The 20,935-nt window shown below is 41.5% G+C and overlaps 1 protein-coding gene across 3 annotated transcripts in view; it reads left to right on the forward strand.

Annotated features, from left to right (window-relative positions):
* Positions 1-20,935, forward strand: part of LOC125453038 (fibroblast growth factor 9) — a 69,035-nt gene that overhangs the window by 35,014 nt on the left and 13,086 nt on the right. For all 3 annotated transcript variants that reach the window (XM_048532083.2, XM_048532084.2, XM_048532086.2), the window contains exon 3: positions 11,695-11,798. In XM_048532083.2, the coding sequence (XP_048388040.1) occupies positions 11,695-11,798 (104 nt within the window). The remainder of the gene's footprint in view (positions 1-11,694; positions 11,799-20,935) is intronic.

A 20,935-nucleotide genomic window follows, 5' to 3' on the forward strand; every position in this document is an offset into this window, starting at 1 on the left:
TGAACAGGTTTTGGAAATAAATGTTCCAGCATATGCAATATTTCAACAAGTCAGGCAGAAAGGAAAAGCAGGAGGGATAGCACTAACAGAGAACATTGATATAAGAACACTAGTAAGAAAGGATCTTTGGCTGAAAATTTTAAGAAGTAAAGTTGGCATGGGTGGAGGTTAGGAATAGGAAATGTCAGCTAAGCTGTTGGAAGTAGTTAATAGACCCCTAATAGAAGCAATACCATTGGACAGAACATTTCTCAAAACATTATTGCAACTTGTAACAAAAGCAAAGTAATAATTGTGGTTTATTTCATATTTATATAGAGTGGACCAAAAAAATTGGCAAAAGTGGTCTGAAAGATAAATTTGAAGAATACCTTTATGACAGTTGCTTGCAGCGATATGTTGTGGAATCAATTAGGGATAAAGCTATCTCATATCCATTGTGCCATGAGCCTGGGTTAATATTAAAATGTCCACGGGTTAATAGTGATCATAATATAGTCAAATTCCACGCTAAGTTTTAAACTGACATTTTATAGTCACATGCAAAATTTTTAAGGAAACAAAGCAGATTTTAATAGGTATGAGGGGAGAATTAACTAAAGTTGATTTGGTAAATAGGCTAACGGGTATAGTGGTATATAAACAGTGGGAAACAAAAATGCATTAGCCTTAGAATTAGAGGCAGTAAATTTAAAACAGAAATGAAGAGACATTTCTTCATCCAGAGAGTGGTGTGCCTGTCAAATTCATTGCCACGTGGCGCAGCGGAGGCCGGGACGTTAAATGTCTTCAAGGTGGAGATTGATAAATTCTTGATCTCACAAAGAATTAAGGAGAGTGCAGGCAAGTGGAGTTGAAATGCCCATCAGCCATGATTTAAATGGCGGAGTGGACTTGATGGGCTGAATGGCCTTACTTCCACTCCTATGTCTTATGGTCTTATGGTCTTCATTCCATTTAAAAAGAACAAGAAAGCTTCACCCATGGCTTACGAAGTAGGTTAAAGATAGTAAAATGTGAGGCTGGATGAACACAGCAGGCTCAGCAGCATCTCAGGAGCACAAGAGCTGACGCTTGGGAACTCTGCAGCCCAATGGCATCAATGTGGACTTCACCAGCTTCAAAATCTCCCCTTCCCCAACCGCATCCCTAAACCAGCTCAGTTCGTCCCCTCCCCCCACTGCATCAAAAAACCAGCCCAGCTCTTTCCCTCCACCCACTGCATCCCAAAACCAACCTAACCTGTCTCTGCCTCCCTAACCTGTTCTTCCTCTCACCCATCCCTTCCTCCCACTCCAAGCCGCACCTCCATCTCCTACCTACTAACCTCATCCCACCTCCTTGACCTGTCCGTCTTGCCTGGACTGACTTATTCCACCTCCCCACCTATACTCTCCTCTCCACCTATCTTCTTTTCTCTCCATCTTCGGTCCGCCTCCCCCTCTCTCCCTATTTATTCCAGAACCCTCACCCCATCCCCCTCTCTGATGAAGGGTCTAGGCCCGAAACGTCAGCTCTTGTGCTCCTGAGATGCTGCTGGGCCTGCTGTGTTCATCCAGCCTCACATTTTACTGTCTTGGATTCTCCAGCATCTGCAGTTCCCATTATCACTGAAGTTAAAGATAGTATTGGCTTAAAAGAAGAGGTTTCCAATGTTGGAAGGAATAAGAGTAATCCTGACTTTTGGGAATGTTTTAGGAGCTAGCAAAAAGCCACCACATGTGTAATAAAAAGGAAATGAAAGAAAGAAATTAGTCAGGGCTACAAAAATACAGATTGCAGGAGCTTTTATTAGAATATAGAAAGAACAAGATTAAAGTAAATGTACTTAAAAAGTAAGGTCAATGAGAAAGAGGGAGAGGGGAGTGAACAAATGGCAGAGACATTGAATGATACTTTGTGTCCATATTCATAGTAAAAGACATAAATTGCCTCCAGAAATAGCAAATAACTTACAGCTAACAAAAGAAAGGAAATTAAGGTAATGAATATGAGCAGAGAAAATGAACTGGAGAAACTTAAGGGAAAAATTCTCACAAACCCCCAGCACCTGATGGCCTACATTCTAGGTTCCAGTAAGGTTAGTTGTGGAGAAAATAGATCCGCTGTCTACAATTTTCTAAAATTTCCTACATCCTGGCATGTTTCCGGCAAATTCTATGTTAATAAATATAATGCTACTAATCAAGAAAAGTGGTCGGGGGCAAAGCAGTTGCCACGGGGCAGTCAGCCTTACACCAGTCATTGGGACTATACTAAAATATACAATTCAGCATGACTTGACAGTGCCGTTACAACATTATAGTAAGATCAGACAAAATTAACATGATTCGACAAGCTTATTTAAATTCTAACACTCAACAAATGTCGTTCACTTTTAAGATAATAAAATGTGAGGCTGGATGAACACAGCAGGCCAAGCAGCATCTCAGGAGCACAAAAGCTGACATTTCGGGCCTGCCTAGACCCTGCTTGGCCTGCTGTGTTCATCCAGCCTCACATTTTATTATCGTTGTTCACTTTTAACCTTGGCATCTGCCTGTCTCGCTGCCACCTAAGATCTGCTTCTCGAATTGATGGGAACAATTCCATCTCGTGCTGCTTCTCTGGGTTTAAAAATGTGCATGACCTGGTGATTTTCTGACATGAGATATGTGCCTTGGTATTGAAGTCCAGACTGAGGCCTTTAGCTTACTAATTCAACAAAATAATCACAATGCTACCGTACCCCTTGTAATCTATGCCACTTTTAAAATTTGCTATAAACTTTTAAATACTTGCAACACTTTTCATAGGGTTTTAGAAACTTTTCTGTTTACTTGCAAACTATCGAAATAGAACAACTGTAGCACATATACCTGTGAGTCAGATGGCTGTGGATCCATACCACCTTATATTCTGGGAGTGCTACACTGTTAGAGGAGTTTCATCCTGTATTAATTTAAATACATGAAATGTCACACTGGGGGCCCTTCAGCTCTCTCAGGTGGACATAAGAGATCCCATTGCGCTAACTTAAAGGCATGGCAATTTTATTTGGTATCCTGGTCAAAATTTATTCCTCAATCACTATCACAAAGCAAATGATCAAATTTGGTCATTAATCTGCTTGACTACCATTTAAAATTAACTGATGGCAACAGGAAGAAGGAAAACCAATGAATTACTCAAAATGTATGTTGAAAATTCTGTTGGCTATCACTTGCTGGAGAACTGAAATAAATGGCTCAAAATTCCCAGAATCCCACTCTACGGCCAGCATGCAGGACTTCAACCATCAATTCCTTCCATCTCTGAACTTATTCTAAAATCTGGAGATGTAATCATTTGTATTCAAGGAGCAATTGCTGTTTATTGTACAATATCTAGAGACTTTGGCTATTGTGTGCGTGAGATGTTGCTGATGGTAATGCCAGAAACAGCATTGGAATATTTTATTATTGACAGTTTTCCTATTATTCTGAAGGTACAGTAGTTTTGTTGTGAAAAATCATAACTTTATCCCATTTCATTCTACATTCAACTATCCCTTCCTGTCTACTGCTGTCACACTGTATTTTCACTCTATTGAGCAGATCTTGGCTTGCCTGTGAGCATTGCCACCACACCAGAGATCAACATGTATAAATGCAAAATATTATGTTTTAAAGAAAATAGTTTCATTTTGGCCTCAAGTTTTACTTCCATGGTTAATAAGAATAAATTTACTTACATTTCCTGACCAGATAGCACCTGAGAAAATAGATGCCACACAGAGAAAGTTAAAGACTCAAATGCAGAGTGCTAGAATTCTAAAATCAAAACAGAAATTTCTGATGAAACTCAGCAGGTCAGGCAGCATTTGAAGGGAGAGAAAAACAGAGTTAATATTTCAAGTTAATTGGTGGCCAACTCTTTGCCTTTGTTTAGCATCATGTCTGAATTCTTTTCCTGGCTTCACTGTTACAAGCACTAGACTGCAGTTGCAGAGGGAAAAGAACAAATGAACATTAGATTACTTTATGTACATGTTTGCTGCAGTAGCGCTGATTATTTCCAGAGCCGCAGTTCCATGGTTGTCTGTCTTAAGAAACAAGTTGCTATATTGTCTTAAAAAGTTCTGATTTTGGTATTTTTGAATGTAAAAAGTAATTTTGTACACAATCTTGTTCCATTTTATCCTTCGTGATGACAATTGTGTTTCAATAGTCTGGCATTTTATCCAATAAGGCTTACTTATACACAGATAAAAAGAAAGAAACTAATACCACTGTCCGACTGTCCCACTGTCCTCCCCTACAGCTGCTGAAGTCATTTGCCTAGCTCTCTCCTGACAGATCAACATCTGTTTTCCTATAGCACAGTAGAAGTGGCACCTCTCTCTGACCACATAATGATTCAACCTTTTCAAAAAGTGAAAGAGAACCTTGTAGTGAAATAAGCTCCATTGTCCCATTCCCCACTCCTTCGTATGCACCCTTGCCTTCTCTGTTCATCTACCTTCTGCTGTGTACTGGGGAAACATTTGTTAGTGTGTCAGGAGCAGCCCAGGCACGAGAGGTTTGCCCTTTATGCAGACTCGTGATTACCCACACTGTCTCTCACTTTGAGGTCTATATGTTATTTCAGTCTTTGACGTGCAAGTTGTTGCTTAATAAAAGTATGAATGAATTTCAAACACTTTATTGAAAGTTGTTAAGATAAAATCTCTGCTTGTCTTGCCTATAAAATTCTTCTGAATCTCCTGGGGGGCTTACATTTTACTTGTTCCTTTATAGGCACAGCTGGTATTAATTCATTCATGTCCAACACATTTCCAGCATTGTCCAGCTGCATAGGAGTACACTTACCTAGTTTCACTCTTTACTGTTTTATTGTGCCCAGGGAATCATTTGGAATGACTTGTCTTCTTGTTTCAACGTGGTACCTCAGGTGAATCCCAAATACTTAGCTTCAGTACCCTCCTCACTCGCATCCACATACTGCCCCTTGACAGCATCATTTGAGGCAAAGTACTAGTTTTCATATAGACACTAATGACATCCAACTTTACTTCACTGTCACCCCTCCAGACGCTTCCAGCATTGTTAAAGTATCAGAATCTTGATTAACATCCAGACCTTGATGTGCAGAAATCTTAATAAAATATTAAGTGTTGCCTTTCGTCTTTATTATCAAATCTATTCCTTTCCTTGCAACTCCATTCCTCTTCCTGGCAACTGTCAGAGATTTGGCCAGATGTTTGCAAGCTGTATGTCATATTTAAAGCAAGAGGAGCTTCAGACAACACATCCATGTCATCACTAAGACCACCTATTTCCAGTTGCATGACATCATCTTACTCTCCTGCCGCCGTAATTAATCTGCTGCTGAAACTTTCACCCATACCTTTACTTCTATGCTTGACTACTCCAATGCTCTCCTCTCCAATCTCCCACCTTTTACCCTCTGTAAAGTCGAGGTTATCCAAAACTGTTCCATTCATATCCTTCAAATGCCAAGTCTCATTCATTCACTGAATCTTTGCTCAGCAATCTACATGCCTTCATTAGGCAAAGTCTTGATTTTAACATTCTCAACCTCATTTTCATATTACTTCATTGCTTCACTCTTCTCTATTTTTGTAATCTTCTCCAAAGCTGCACAATTCCTAAAGATATTTATACTCATCCGGCCCCTTGAACATCGCTGAACTTACTTATTCATCAATGTTTACATATCTTCAGTTGGCTATGCTCTGTGCTCTGTAATTCCCTTGTTAAGCATTTCTTCTTCTCTCTATTTCCTCCTTTAAAGCTCTCTTTAAAACTTACCTTTTTGACCAAGCCTTTTGCTGTTTGCTCTAACATTGCCTTATGTGGGTCAGTGTCAAATTTTATTTAATAATACTGCAGCCAAGTGTCTTGGGATGCTTCATTATTGTAAATACACTGCATAATTTAACAACATCTATATTTCAATAACAACTTCTATTAATATAATGCCTTTAATACTGAAAAATGTTCTTCCTCCTTGCTGCATAGTACCTGTACAGGGATCAGGTGTTTAATGTTAGCCAGATCTCGAATGGACATAGAACATAGAAAAGTACAGCACAGTACAGGCCCTTCAGCCCATGATGTTGTGCCGTGGAATAATCCTAATCCAAAAATAAAATAACCTAACCTACATTCCCCTCAATTCACTGCTGTCCATGTGCATGTCCAGCAGTCGCTTAAACGTCACTAATGACTCCGCTTCCACGACTACCACTGGCAAAGTATTCCATGCGCTCACAACTCTCTGGGTGAAGAACCTCCCTCTGACGTCTCCTCTATACCTTCCTCCTAACACCGTAAAACTATGACCCCTTGTGGCAGTCAACCCTGCCCTGGGAAAAGTCTCTGGCTATCGACTCTATCCATGCCTCTCATTACCTTGTACACCTCGATCAGGTCACCTCTCTTCCTCCTTCTCTCCAGAGAGAAAAGTCCGAGCTCAGTCAACCTCTCCTTGTAAGACAAGCCCCCAGTCCAGGCAGCTTCCTGGTAAACCTCCTTTGCACCCTCTCCAAATCCTCCACATCTTTTCTATAATAGGGCGACCAGAACTGGACACAATATTCCAAGTGTGGTCTCTCCAGGGTTTTGTAGAGCTGCAGCATAACCTCGTGGCTCTTAAACTCGATCCCCCTGTTAATGAAAGCCAAAACACCATATGCTTTCTTAACAACCTTATCCACTTGGGTGGCAACTTTGAGGGAGCTATGCACTTGAACACCAAGATCCCGCTGTTCCTCCACACTGCCGAGAATCCTGCCTTTAATCCTATATTCAGTATTTAAGTTCGACCTTCCAAAATGCATCACTTCGCATTTATCCAGGTTGAACTCCATCTGCCATTTCTCAGCCCAGCTCTGCATTCTGTCAATGTCTCCCTGAAGCCTGCAATAGCCCTCGATACTATCAACGGCATCTCCAACCTTTGTGTCATCAGCAAACATACTAACCCACCCCTCAACCTCCTCATCCAAGTCATTTATAAAAACTACAAAGAGAAGAGGCCCAAGAACAGGGCCCTGCGGAACACCACTCAGCACTGACTTCCAGGCAGCATACTTATCATCTACAACCACTCTCTGCCTCCTGTCAGGCAATCAATTCTGAATCCAGACAGCCAAATCACCCTGTATCCCATACCTCCTGACTTTATGAATGAGCCTGCCGTGGGGAACCTTATCAAATGCCTTGCTGAAATCCATGTACACCACATCCACTGCTCGACCCTCGTCAACCTGTCACGTGACTTCCTCAAAGAACTCAATAAGATTTGTAAGGCATGACCTGCCCCTCACAAAGCCATGCTGACTCCCTTTAATCACGCTATGCTTTTCCAAATATCATAAGTCCTATCCCTCAGAATTCTTTCCAAAACTTTGCTGACTACAGACATAAGACTGACTGGTCTGTAATTTCCAGGGATTTCCCTATTCCCTTTCTTGAAAAGAGGAACAACATTTGCCTCCCTCTAATCTTCCGGTACGACTCTCGTGGAGAGTGAGGAAGCAAAGATCTTCGCCGGCGGCTTAGCAACCTCCTTTCTCGCTTCCCGGAGCAACCTAGGATAAATCTGGTCTGGCCCTGGGGACTTATCAATCTTAATGTTTGCCAAAATTTCCAGCACATCAACTTCCTCAATCTTGATCTGTTCAAGTCTGTTTTCCTGCTCCTCAAAGTTCTCATTCACAACAAGGTCCTCTTCCTTGGTGAAAACCGAAGCAAAAAACCCATTTAGGGCTTCCCCTGTCAGCTCAGACTCCACGCACAAGTTCCCTATGCTATCCCTGATCGGCCCTACCTTCTCCCTGATCATTCTCTTATTCTTCACGTATGAGTAAAATGCCTTCGGATTCTCCCTAATCCTTCCTGCCAAGCCTTTATCGTGCTCCCTCCTGGACCTCCTTAGTCCACTTTTGAGCTTCCAAGCAAGCCTGTAATCCTCTAAAGCTGTGCTAGACCCTTGCTTCCTCCACCTTACGTACGCTGCCTTTTTCTTTTTGAGAAGAAGCACCTCTGTGCCCGTCATCCAAGGCTCCTTAATCTTACCCCTTCTTACCTGTCTCAGAGGAACAAATTTATACATCACTCGCAACAACTGCTTCTTAAACAGCCTCCACATGTCTGCTGTGCCCTTTCTGTGGAACAGTTGCTCCCAATCTGTACTTCCCAACTCCTGTCTGATAGCGTCATAGTTTCCTTTTCCCCAGTTAAATATCTTCCCCTGGTAACTGCTCCTTTCCCTTTCCATGGCTATGGTAAATGTGAGGCTGTTGTGGTCACTGTCACCAAAGTGTTCTCCCACCACGAGATCTGACACCTGTCCTGGCTCATTGCCGAGCACCAAATCCAAAATGGCCTCCCCCCTCGTCGGCCTGTCCACATACTGAGTAAGGAAACCCTCCTGAACACACCTGACAAAAACGGCTCCATCCAAACCATCTGCAGTAAGGAGGTTCCAATCTATTTTGGGAAAGTTGAAGTCACCCATAACAACAACCCTGCTACGTTTGCACTTTTCCACAATCTGCCGGCCAATGAGTTCTTCGATCTCCCTACTGCTATTTGGGGGTCTGTAGAAAACCCCCAGTGAGCTGACTGCACCCTTGCTGTTCCTAACTTCCACCCATACTAACTCAGTCGACAAACCTTCCTCGGCAACCTCAGCCCATACCACCTCAGTAGACGAGTCCTCATCAAAGGTTCTTTCAGCCGCTATTATACTGTTCTTGACCAAGAAAGCCACACGTCCCCCTCTTTTACCACCTTCCCTGACCTTAATGAAAGATCTAAACCCTGGAACCTGCAACATCCATTCCTGACCCTGGAGATTATGTGTGAGAGATATAATTCAATGTAGCATATTTTCAATGTGAAAAAGCAGAAGATGCTGCATTGGATTATTAGCAGATCTACAAGCATCAGTGGAAAGGGAGATAGAATCGATGCCTTAATCACTGAGTGATGAGAGAGCTTTTAATCAAAGCAGGTAAACGGGGCCTGGAGAAAAGACTAAATGGTAAATCTGTGATTGGGTAGAAGGCATGAGAGATTAATGAATTCCCTCATAGTGCCAGGGGCCTGGGTTTGATTTCAGCCTTGGATGACTGACTGTGTATGTGGAGTTGGCACATTCTTCCCACTGCATGGGTTTCTGCTGGTGCTCCAGTTTGCAGGCCATGATAAACACAGTGGACTGGGGATGGGATGGGGGGAGAAGAGAGGAAGTGGATCTGGGTGGGCTGTTCTTCGGAGGATTTTTGGTGACTCGGTGGGTCAGATGGCCTCTTTCCACCTGTAGGGATTCTATGAAAAAGAACATAAGATGTGTCTGGAGAAGACGTAACGGGAAAGGCAGAATGATCCCCTAAACACTGATGTCCAAGGAAAAGGACAGAGGCTATGATCTGAAATTGTTGAACATAATATTGAGTCTGGAATGCTGTGAGATGTCTAACTGAAGTATGTGGTGCCTTGAGCATCATTGGCACAGTGTCTGAGGAGGAGAACAGAAAGTTCAGTTTGGGAATGTAGTAAATATTAAAATAACAGGTGACCAGAAGCTTGGGCTCACGTTCATGAGCTTAAGTGAGATTTTTTGCAAGATGATCAACTGACTTATGTTTGGTATAACGTCAGCAGCAGTGTTGAGGTGGATGAATGGCACAATGAAAGGAAAATTTGATAATTGAACAGATGCTGCACATAAATTGTCCGAAAGCATTGCCTGTCCAAACATCCAAAAAGTCTTCCTTTGACTTAGCCGTTACACTGAATGCTTCTTTATCTCCAATGTGTCCCAGCTTAGCTTGGAACCTTAAATATAGTGAAAGATTTCAAAATGATTAGGCAACGTCCTACCTTCTAATTTTTGATACCCTTCCCCACATTTACCATTTACAAATTCCAGGTGCATCCTTGAATGACGAGATCACTTATGTCTAATCAGTTGTATGGTTCTCTCAAACAAAATAATCTTGACTGTGTCCAAATCCTCCACAATCACTGTTGCCCTAGAGAAAATTACCACTACACAAACCTCTTTCTCCTGCATTGAATCAATGATCAAATTTGATTTCCTTTGATCATTCTCCCACCTCAGCACTCCTGTTGATCCAGTCCTGCACAATAATTCATTTACCTCTGTCTTTGACGACTTGGTCCTTTATATTTGTTCATTGTAATTCATTTCCACCATTCACCCCATTATATTTTAGTTGATACCTTCGTGCCCATAAACTCCATGTAATATGCATAAATTGAAATCATGAAGAATTTCTGGTTTAGATTTCTAGAGCACATCATCGCTAAGCTGAAGACCGTCTATTTATCCCTACTTTCTTACCAACCGACATAATTTTAAATCTCTGTTTCCTTTTGAAGCATATGATGTTCTTCAGTCCTTGTAAAAGCCCTCTTGCAAGACACCATATTAAATGACTTCTGAAAGTTCAAAGATGAAGAATTCATCCTAGCCCTTTTATATGGCATGCACTTGCACCAAGCTTTTTCTTAATTATGAAGCTATTAGCAAATCTCCCATTAATGATCAATTTTGGGAGGTTTCAGGGAAGCTTTTCCTCCCCTGTTTTAATTTTAGAGTACTTCCCCTGTCAGATCATTGTCCCTACTAAGTGTAGTGAAATAAAGTAACTGAATCTTCAGTTCTTAGGATGTGCATGTTTCAGTGATGAAACATGTTTCAGCCTATGTTCTGAGATCATAAGATGTAGCAGCAGAATTAGGCTATTTGGCCCATCAATTTTGCTTGTCCATGTGATCATGGCTGATATATTTCTCAACCCCATTCTCCTGCCTTCTCCCTGTAACCTGTAATTTCCCCCTACTAATTGGGAGCTTTTGTTTCTCTGTTTTAAATACACTCAAATGCTTGGCCCCCATTGCCTTCAGTGACAATGAGTTCCACAGATTCACCACTCTCTGGCTGACGAAATTCCTGTTCATCTCAGTCCTAAAGGGTAGTCCTTCGCTCCTACTAGTGGAAACATCTCCATGTCCACTCTAATTCAGGACTCTGTATTTTAGATAACAAAGTGTGAAGCTGAATGAACACAGCAGGCCAAGCAGCATCTCAGGAGCACAAAAGCTGACGTTTCAGTTCCAGACCCTTCATCAGAGAGCCTTCTTCTAGATGTGTTTTTTCTCCCCTGACAATTGGTAATGGTTTCAATCATTAGCATCTTAATTCCAGATGATTTATTGAGTGCAAATTCTGCATCTGCCTTGGTGGAATTTGAACTGGTCCCTCCAGGAAATTAGCTAAGTTTCTAGAATTGTGAAGTAGCAATAGTACCCATAGGCCATTGCCTCCTGTCTTGCTTGCTTTCCTCTAGATACCTGTCCTTAAAATATTTTGAAGCATCTGTTTCTTTGCATATTATGCCAGAATATTCTCTGCATAAACTATTAAAGAGCTGATGACCATCTAAGGCTTGCAAACAACATATTATTGATTCTCTAATTATTTTTGCCCTATGTTTATCCCAGTTGATTACTGGAAGACTATTAAGCATTTTAAACAAAGGAACGATACTGATTTAATCTGAGGAGTTCTTGCATTCTACACTTTTTACAATAAGTTTAACTTTCACACATGCATACTGTGCTATAAGTCACAATGTAAAAGCTTGTTTATGATTATTGCTGTCATCATCACTAGGTATACTGGAATTCATTAGTATAGCAGTTGGCCTGGTCAGCATTCGTGGTGTAGACAGTGGACTCTACCTCGGAATGAATGAGAAGGGAGAGCTGTATGGTTCGGTAAGTCCAAATTTGTGTTTTTGGTCGTTTTAAATGCATTTCTCTATGGCAACAGGTGGGGCACCTTTGCCCAATCAGTAGTGAATTTTATTTAATTGTGTTTATTCACTTTAGTTACTTGTCCATTGTAAAGAAATTAATAAGTATTTAATTACAAACAACTGACATGGGAGCATAAAGTGAACATAAGTTAAAGATTTTTTTTACTGAAACCACATGCAAAGCAAACAGTTTGAAGGCTACATTGTCACATTAAAGACACTGTATCCTTTTTGTGAGCCTATCTAGGCTGTAGTTCAAAATGATCCATGGAGTAGTTGGAATATACGCAAACCTTTGAGGACCAACAAAAGCTTCAGTGTCTTATTTTGTTGACCTACAGACTGCGATTTTAAATCAAAAGTACATTACTTTCTCATTGCTGTTCTTTACTTTCTTTTGTTGCTAATACATAATTCTGCTACACTTACTTTTTGTTGTTACATTGTGTTTCCACAACTTCCAAATAGCTCAGCATTTCTTACATTGTTAACAAGTTTTCATTAAAGCGTGATCTGCTAGAATGGAATGCAATAAGAAAATATCATTTGACCAGTGAAATCTGTCCCTTCCCAATTAATAATTTGACTTCTCACGGGATCGTCCTAATTTTCTTAATCGACTGAAGGAGCCAAAAGACCAACTACAGGTGAAACCTTCATGATGATGAGAAATGAAATAACTGTGTGACCCTAAAGGCAATCATGCATTATTCAGTCTTCACTGATTGCATACAATATTCAAAATTCCACTTTGTCAAGAAATCAGACGGGATTAAACAAACACGTGTGTGCTGCATTAAACAAAGTGTATCCAGGTCCCTCATAACAGCTTTCAGTTGTTTGGTTTCTTTTAGTTGATATCAATAATCAGATATTTCTCTTTCTTCTGCTTTTGTTAATGGTTATTTATGAAGTTGTCATATTTCTAATTTTGCTGTTTATTTGTCAACACCAATTATGTCCTTCCTTAGCTTATTTAGCTTATTTTATCCAAATCTTTTCTGAATCTTGTAAGATAATTCTTAACTCCAGTTATTACTGGATGCCAAATAGACCCAGGTTTATTTATCATTACCTTTTTACTTTCTATTGCTAAGCTAATTTTCAAACCAGCTAACTAACTTCCCATTAATTCTATGTACTTTTTGTTGTCTTTTCAAATCTAAGAGACAGAACTTTATCTTTTGAAAATATAAGTAATTATGTCTTTGGAATAGCTCTTGTCCACTAATTTAGTTACCTCCCCAAAGAATTCCACTGAATTTGTGATGCATGACATATTGCTTCCAAAACCACAATGACTGCTCCTTATGGCCCCTCTGGTTTTAGAACTTAATGATAACTGCATCGTAATTACTAATCCCAGAAGAAAGGAGCGTCATGGTTGTAAAACATGTTTTGTTCAAGTGGAAGCTTTATCAATCAATAAATGTAAAGATTATGCAGACATAACTTCCACAGTTAATAGTTTTGCATCTGACGTGGATCTGAAGGATACGAGGTGCACTGAAAGAAAAGCACAGTAAGGATAATTTTCTTCATCGCCACTGGGAGGTAACCTGGCAGAATACATCACTCAGCAACTTTATGAGAGGTTCAGTTTATATCCATGTGAAGATCAAAATTGACTCAATTTCTGAAAATAATTTTATGGTCTTTAAAAGAAACAGTGAACAGCTACAAAAGAAACTGAACAAATCCCTCAAAATAATTTCCTAACTTCCAGTCAGCTGCCATGACACATTCCCTTGGCTTATCCTCTGTGCATTCTTGTAGGTAGTTCTGTCATGTCCAACTAAAATCCTTGTCATCACAATTTCTCCTGCCCTCCTTCTTATCAGATGGTTGATGCTGGTTCTTTGTGTACCATCAGTAGTTGTCTTCTTGCTTGAGGATCTTAAAGTCAGAAATCCTTGATTCTAGAGTTCAAGTGCTTTAAGCTAGTGTTTCAAGACGTTCTTTGTTCGGAAGCCCTTGATTTCTCCAATCGATTTGTCTGTGGTTCACAACTTCTGTATCTCTCATTAATTACTTTGTGAGGTTAACTGATGTGTAAAGTATTTTCCTTTTTTTTTGTTCTACGCTTATCCCAGCCTTTTATTTGCTTCTTTTTGATCTGCTTCAGCATATTTTACGAACTTTATTTTGCTCCTTTTGCAAAAAAACACTCCAGTGTATTTTAGTAGTTTTGTTTCTGTTTTAGGGTCTTTGTCTCGACATTAGGTGTAAACTGCTGGTTTTTAGACTGTTGCACAATGGTACTTCAGTATCAATGGGAATATTGAATATTGTGCCTCCTTAGCATTTTTATTCTTCTTTTTGCTCTACAACCATAGCCTCCCAATGAATGCTCTTCATTCATCTGTATATGTGAAAGAGGGAGGGAGATGAACAGATTTTTGTCTAACATTTTTACTGTAAGAACAATTCAGGCAAGTCAACGTAGACAGTATTTGTCCATACTTGCGAACGTGACAATGTTCAGTATGTTTGCATTCCAAAAGTATTCCTAGATTCCCAAAAGTAATGGTTCTTTTCTTGCCTCATCATCTAGTCCACGTATTCTAGGTCCTCATCTCCTTCAAATTCTCTTAGCACCACAAATGCTTTTAGAACGTCCTTGCAATTTTAAAAACTTAGGTTGCTGTGTCTTGTGTCGTGAGTCTTCTAAGGCTCAATGCCAAATATCTGGATCCCAGCCTCGTTCTCCACCCAACAACCCCACTCTGACTAGCCTCAGTCCCATATACCTTTTTCCCCTGAAAAGTTCTCAGGACCCAGTTCTAAAAAATCTTAGTTTCATGTCCCTCAGACTATGAGTAATCTCAGGGTCTAGAGATACCTGTTCCAATTCAGGCAACACCTACCAACTGATTCCTGCATGATGATCTAGGAGGACATCACTTATTTTGTTTTTGGCTCCCCTACTTATTTTCTTGTAGGCTGAATCTTAACTACAGCTCAATTTTTTTTTCTCTTACTCACGTGCGCAGTATAGGTTCCAGACGTCTCTTTTCTTGATTGAATGATTACCCACCATACCTGTAGTGTGCTCAGGTATTAGAGCAAAATAACGGATAATAATTAAGTAAAGAAGGAGCATTAATGTCAGAAGGACACTGGGAGCGCATCCAAGCTGCAGTACTGGACAAATTCCAGCGAGGTCATCAATTTCAGCACCAAGGAGAACAGGGATAGGTTTAATGAAAATGACAGGGAAATTTTAAATCCTCTGGCAATAATGATGTTAGCTCATGTGTCTCTCCTGAGATAGCTTGCAGTACTCTTCAACATAAACATAGGAAGCTTCAAATGGATCGCACTTGCAGAAAAACCCAATTGTACACTGATAATGGCAACCTAAGAAGCTTCAATACAGTAGTAAAATCTGTCTTTGGACCAACACATCAAACTAGAAACCTCCGAGGACCAATGATGGCAAGATCCCATGACGTCAGTCCTGGTTTGATAATCAGAACTTTAAAGCAATCTTTTCTGCCAAGTATACAGGGCATGATAATGCCATTAAACAGATTAAATGACAGCCAGTCATGAGAGAACTGGATGAGAGCTCAACTCAGGAGGAAACTGCGACCAGGAAAAGAACAACAAAGTCCCCAAACTTGATGGAATTCCACACCTGGTTTTGAAGTATGTTAGCCCTGCCCTATCTATTGAGCTGTTTGAGTTTTTTTTTATTAGTTTTCAGGAACAGAACAGGATTCCACAGGACCTTCATGATGCTGACTCCATCACATTTTACAAAATCAAAGGGAGATTCATAAAGCTCCAACTGTCATGGGACCAGTCTCTTTTCTGTTGTTGGGAAGATCCTGGCAGGAATACCCCTGAACAGGCTCGCACCTATCCTCATGAAGGAAAAAAGCTTGCCAGAAAGCTAGTGCAGTTTTAGGTCAAATAGAGGTGCACTAGGCAGGGTATTTGTACTCAGAAAAATGCAAGAAAAGTGGTGTGAGCATAGCAAGGGCTTTTAAGTCACTTTTGTATATCTGACATTGAACAGAGATTCATCTTTGGAAAATCCTTGAAAAACTTGGATACTCAATCAGACACCTGGCCAGGCTGTAGCCAGTGCGGACAAGTCAAGCAAAACAGTGAATTCTCAGGCTCCTTCCGAAATCTTCAATGATGTGAAGCAGGGAAATGTGTTGGCTCTGATCTTATTTAGCATCTTTTTCACTACAGCTGGCAAACAAAGGCTTAAAGGAGGTGTTCAGCAATGCGCTTCAGAAATGATGGAGGCCTCTTCAAACTTAGCAAATGGGACTAGAATTATCTAGGATATCTGGTTGGCATGGATGAGTTGGACCAAACAGTCTGTTTCTGTGCTGTTCACCTGTATGACTCAATGACTGTGGCATCTTCAGGCTTTCCTAACAGTGCAAGAAAAGCTCATCAATGTGCTTCCTTTCACTGATGACTGTGCTCTCCTGGCCCTCAATCAGTTAGAATTGCAATATGTGCAAACACGTTTTCTCCAGGCATCAGGGTGCACCTAACAAGAGTATAGACCAATAAGCATTCACAAAGGAACAGTAATGAATTATGTAAAGATGTCATGCATCTCTCTTTGTGGAGCATCGTTTTGTTTGATGCCACCACTATAGAGTAAGAAGTGGACAATACACTTTCTAAAACAAGCAGTGCATTCAACTAATTCCACAATTAAGTGTGTAGCAACCAAACTTGGGAACACAATTAGATCAAAGTGCACAAAGTCTAGTCCTCATCACCCTCTGTATAACACTGAGCCATGGTCCAGTACTGTGTACACACCTTCCAACATGTTTCTATCAACTGCTACCTCATTGTATCCTCAAGACCCACTGGTGTAGCCACATCACCAACTTTGAAGTACTGGACACAGTTAATATCACCACCATTAAGCTCCCCTTTGAACAAAAACAACTATGTTGGGCTAGTCACAATTTTCCAGATGGATGACAGCTATGAACCCAAGTTGTGTTGGACAGAGAACTGGTTGCTGGTAAACAGAACTAGGGGGGGTTTATGTATTCTCTGAAGGAGCCCCTCCCTGTGTGGCAGGGAGAAGCACAGACTGCAGATCAGGATGCTTGGAGCTGCTATATCAAGAGGGCTACAAACAACTTTGAAATCAAGCAAAGGACCAACACAAAGGAAAAATCGGCAGAGAAGGGAAGAGCCAATTGTCCCTAGTAATGCCTACATCTCCCTGCCTAGTGTAGTAGAATCTGCTGGTCACCGATGGGCTGGGCTCGCTAACAGTGAGCCTGTCATTGATGGGTACAACCTTCTTAAAATTATCATCTGTGAAGAAATACAAAGAGAGAAAAAAGGACCACACAGATATTTCAATCAGGAAGAAGGACGAAATATTAGACGATAATCTAATAAGAAGTTTAACGTCTTTTAAAAATCTGGCCTGGGTATTAACCTATTTTCAAGGATTCTTGAGTTGTTAAGGGAAATCAGATGAGATAATGGAGGATCTGACTATCATTTTCCAGTCCTTTCACGGTTCCAGGTTTGGAGGACTGGCTGATGTTTTTTAAAAAGGGAGAAAGAGAGAGACAATAATGGATGAATAAGCCTAAACCCAGTGGTGAAAAAGTTATTGGAAAACATTCTGAGAGTTGGGATAAATATTCATTTAGAATAAACAAAAACAGTCAGTGTCAATTTGTTAATGGAATGTTGTATCTGACTAACATTGTTGAATTTTTTTAAGGTGGTAACAAGGTGGATCTCTGAGGGTTAGAGATAATGGGAACTGCAGATGCTGGAGATTCCAAGATAATAAAATGTGAGGCTGGATGAACACAGCAGGCCAAGCAGCATCTCAGGAGCACAAAAGCTGACGTTTCGGGCCTAGACCCTTCATCAGAGAGGGGGATGGGGGGAGGGAACTGGAATAAATAGGGAGAGAGGGGGAGGCGGACCGAAGATGGAGAGTAAAGAAGATAGGTGGAGAGAGTGTAGGTGGGGAGGTAGGGAGGGGATAGGTCAGTCCAGGGAAGACGGACAGGTCAAGGAGGTGGGATGAGGTTAGTAGGTAGCGGGGGGTGCGGCTTGGGGTGGGAGGAAGGGATGGGTGAGAGGAAGAACCGGTTAGGGAGGCAGAGACAGGTTGGACTGGTTTTGGGATGCAGTGGGTGGGGGGGAAGAGCTGGGCTGGTTGTGTGGTGCAGTGGGGGGAGGGGATGAACTGGGCTGGTTTAGGGATGCAGTAGGGGAAGGGGAGATTTTGAAACTGGTGAAGTCCACATTGATACCATATGGCTGCAGGGTTCCCAGGCGGAATATGAGTTGCTGTTCCTGCAACCTTCGGGTGGCATCATTGTGGCAGTGCAGGAGGCCCATGATGGACATGTCATCAAGAGAATGGGAGGGGGAGTGGAAATGGTTTGCGACTGGGAGGTGCAGTTGTTTGTTGCGAACTGAGCGGAGGTGTTCTGCAAAGCGGTCCCCAAGCCTCCGCTTGGTTTCCCCAATGTAGAGGAAGCCGCACCGGGTACAGTGGATGCAGTATACCACATTGGCAGATGTGCAGGTGAACCTCTGCTTGATGTGGAATGTCATCTTGGGGCCTGGGATGGGGGTGAGGGAGGAGGTGTGGGGACAAGTGTAGCAGGATCTCTGAGGGTAGTTTGTTTGGTATGGTTTGTATAGCTTTTAGCAAGGCTTTGATAGGTCCCACCTAACAGATTGGTCACAAAACCAAAAATTCAAGGAATTCAAAACAAAGTGGCAAGTTGGATCCAAAACTGAGTTACAGGTAGGAAGGATTGAGAAGTGTTTTGTGGTTGGAAGGCTTTTTTCCAGTAGCTCAGTGCTAGGACCTTTGATATAATGGTGTATATCAATAACTCGGATTTTAATGTAGGGGTTGTGATTTAGAAGTTTGTAGACAAAGTGAAACTTGACCGTATGGCTTCGGAGATAGTAGGAACTGCAGATGCTGGAGAATCCGAGACAATAAGGTGTAGAGCTGGATGAACACAGCAGGCCAAGCAGCGTCAGAGGAGCAGGAAGGCTCAAGTTTTGGGCCTAGATGCCAAAACATCAGCCTTCCTGCTCCTCTGATGCTGCTCGGCCTGCTGTGTTCATCTAGCTCTACACCTTGATGTCCTTGACTGTATGGCTGATAGTGAACAAGAAAGCTGCATAGTCCAGGAAGAGATAAATGGATGGGTCAGGTGGACAGGATAGTGGCTAATGTGTTCAAATTAGTCTGCCTTTGGGAAAGGCTGACGAGGCAGCGGAATGTGTAATTTGGGGAAGGGATTGCATAGTGATGATGCCACTGGCCTATGAAACAAGCAACCTAAACTAATGCTCAGGTGACAAGATTTTCAAATCCTATCATGACAGCTGGTGGAATTTAAAATTCAACAAATACTTCTAGAATATAAAACTAGCCTCAGTAATAGTGACCCCTCATGATCAATCAATCTTTGATTGTTATAAAACTCATTTAGTTCACTAATGTTCCTCAGGGAAGGAAATCTTTAGCAGGTGAGAAGTTAGGAATACTGAAGTGAGTAACTTACCTCCTAACTCCTCAAAGCCTTTCAAACATCCACAAAGTTCAAGTCAGTAGTGTCATGGAGTGCTCCCCACTTGTCTGGATAAGTACAGGTCCAACAACACTCAAAGCTTGACGCCATCCAGGACAAAACAGTCTGCTTGATTGGCACCACGTCCATTTCCTCCACCAGCAGCACTCAGTAGCAGCCATGTGTACTATCTACAAGATCTACTGCAGAAGTTCAGCAAAGACTGCATCTTCCAAACCCACGACCACTTCCATCCTGAAAGTACAGCATATTCATGGGAACATTACCACATGAAAGTTCCCTTATATACCATGTACTATCCTGTCTTGGAAATATATCATCATTCCTTCAATGTCGCTGGGTCAAAATCCTGGAACTCTCTCTAATAGCGTTGTGGATCTACCTACAGCACCTGGATTGAAGTGGTTCAAGAAGGCAGCTAAACACCACCTTCTCAAGGGCAACGAGGAGAGGACAATAACAACTATTCAGCCAGCAATTACCATCAGTAATTTAAAAAATACACTTTGCTATGGACTAGATGTGCAATCATAGACTGGTAATACCCATATTTTATGTAAGTATAAAGGTAAACTGGTCACGTTGTCTTCATTTGGCTGAGACACTGAACGTAAGAGCTGTGAGGTCATGGTGGAACTATATAAAACACTAGCTGAAGTATTCATGGAGCCATAGAATCCCTCCAGTGTGGAAACAGGCCATTCAGCCCAACAAGTCCACATTGTCCTTCGGAAGAGCATGTCACCCAGACCTATCCCCATACCCTCTCCCTGCAACTCTGCATTTCCCTTGTCTAATCCATCTAATTTACATAACTCTGGCCATGCTAAATTGCCCAGAATTTCCAATCCACCTAGCCTGCACATCTTTGGACTTGAGAGGAAAGCGGAGCACCCAGAGGAAACCCACAGACACGGGAGTGTGTGCAAACTCCACACAAACAGTCATCTGAGGTTGGAATCGAACCCAGGTCCCTGGTACTGAGCTGCCCAAAAATAGGGGGCACCTGGATTTGACCAAGGGACCTCTTGATCAGCAGTTAAATGCTCTACCACTGAGCAATACCCCCATTGGCAAAATAGTGACACCTGCCAATCCTCATAAACCAGCTGTAGCCACTTCACTCCTGGAAAGATGTGAGAGGGCACAAAGAAGATTTAGGAGGAAGCTGGGGGAATGTTAGTTTCAATGTAAGAGTGGTTAGGTGACGGTTCTTTTCTTTGGAACAGAGGAGGTTGAGGGCATACCTAATTGAAAAGCATAAAAGTAAAAGTGGTCTAAAGAGAGTGGATAGAGCCATAGAGGGCTACAGCATAGAAAAAGGCCCTTTGGCCCAGTGAGTCTGTGTCATTCAAAACAAGTACCTAACTATTCTAATCCCATTTTTTAGCTTTTGGCCTGTAGTCTTGTCTGCCTTGGCATTGCTGGTGCACAATTAAATATTTCTTAAATGTTACAAGGGTTCCTGTACCTAATACCCTCAGGCTGTGAGTTCCAGATCCCCACCACTCTTTGG

This window comes from Stegostoma tigrinum, chromosome 6, assembly GCF_030684315.1.
Source record: "Stegostoma tigrinum isolate sSteTig4 chromosome 6, sSteTig4.hap1, whole genome shotgun sequence".
Taxonomy (NCBI): domain Eukaryota; kingdom Metazoa; phylum Chordata; class Chondrichthyes; order Orectolobiformes; family Stegostomatidae; genus Stegostoma; species Stegostoma tigrinum.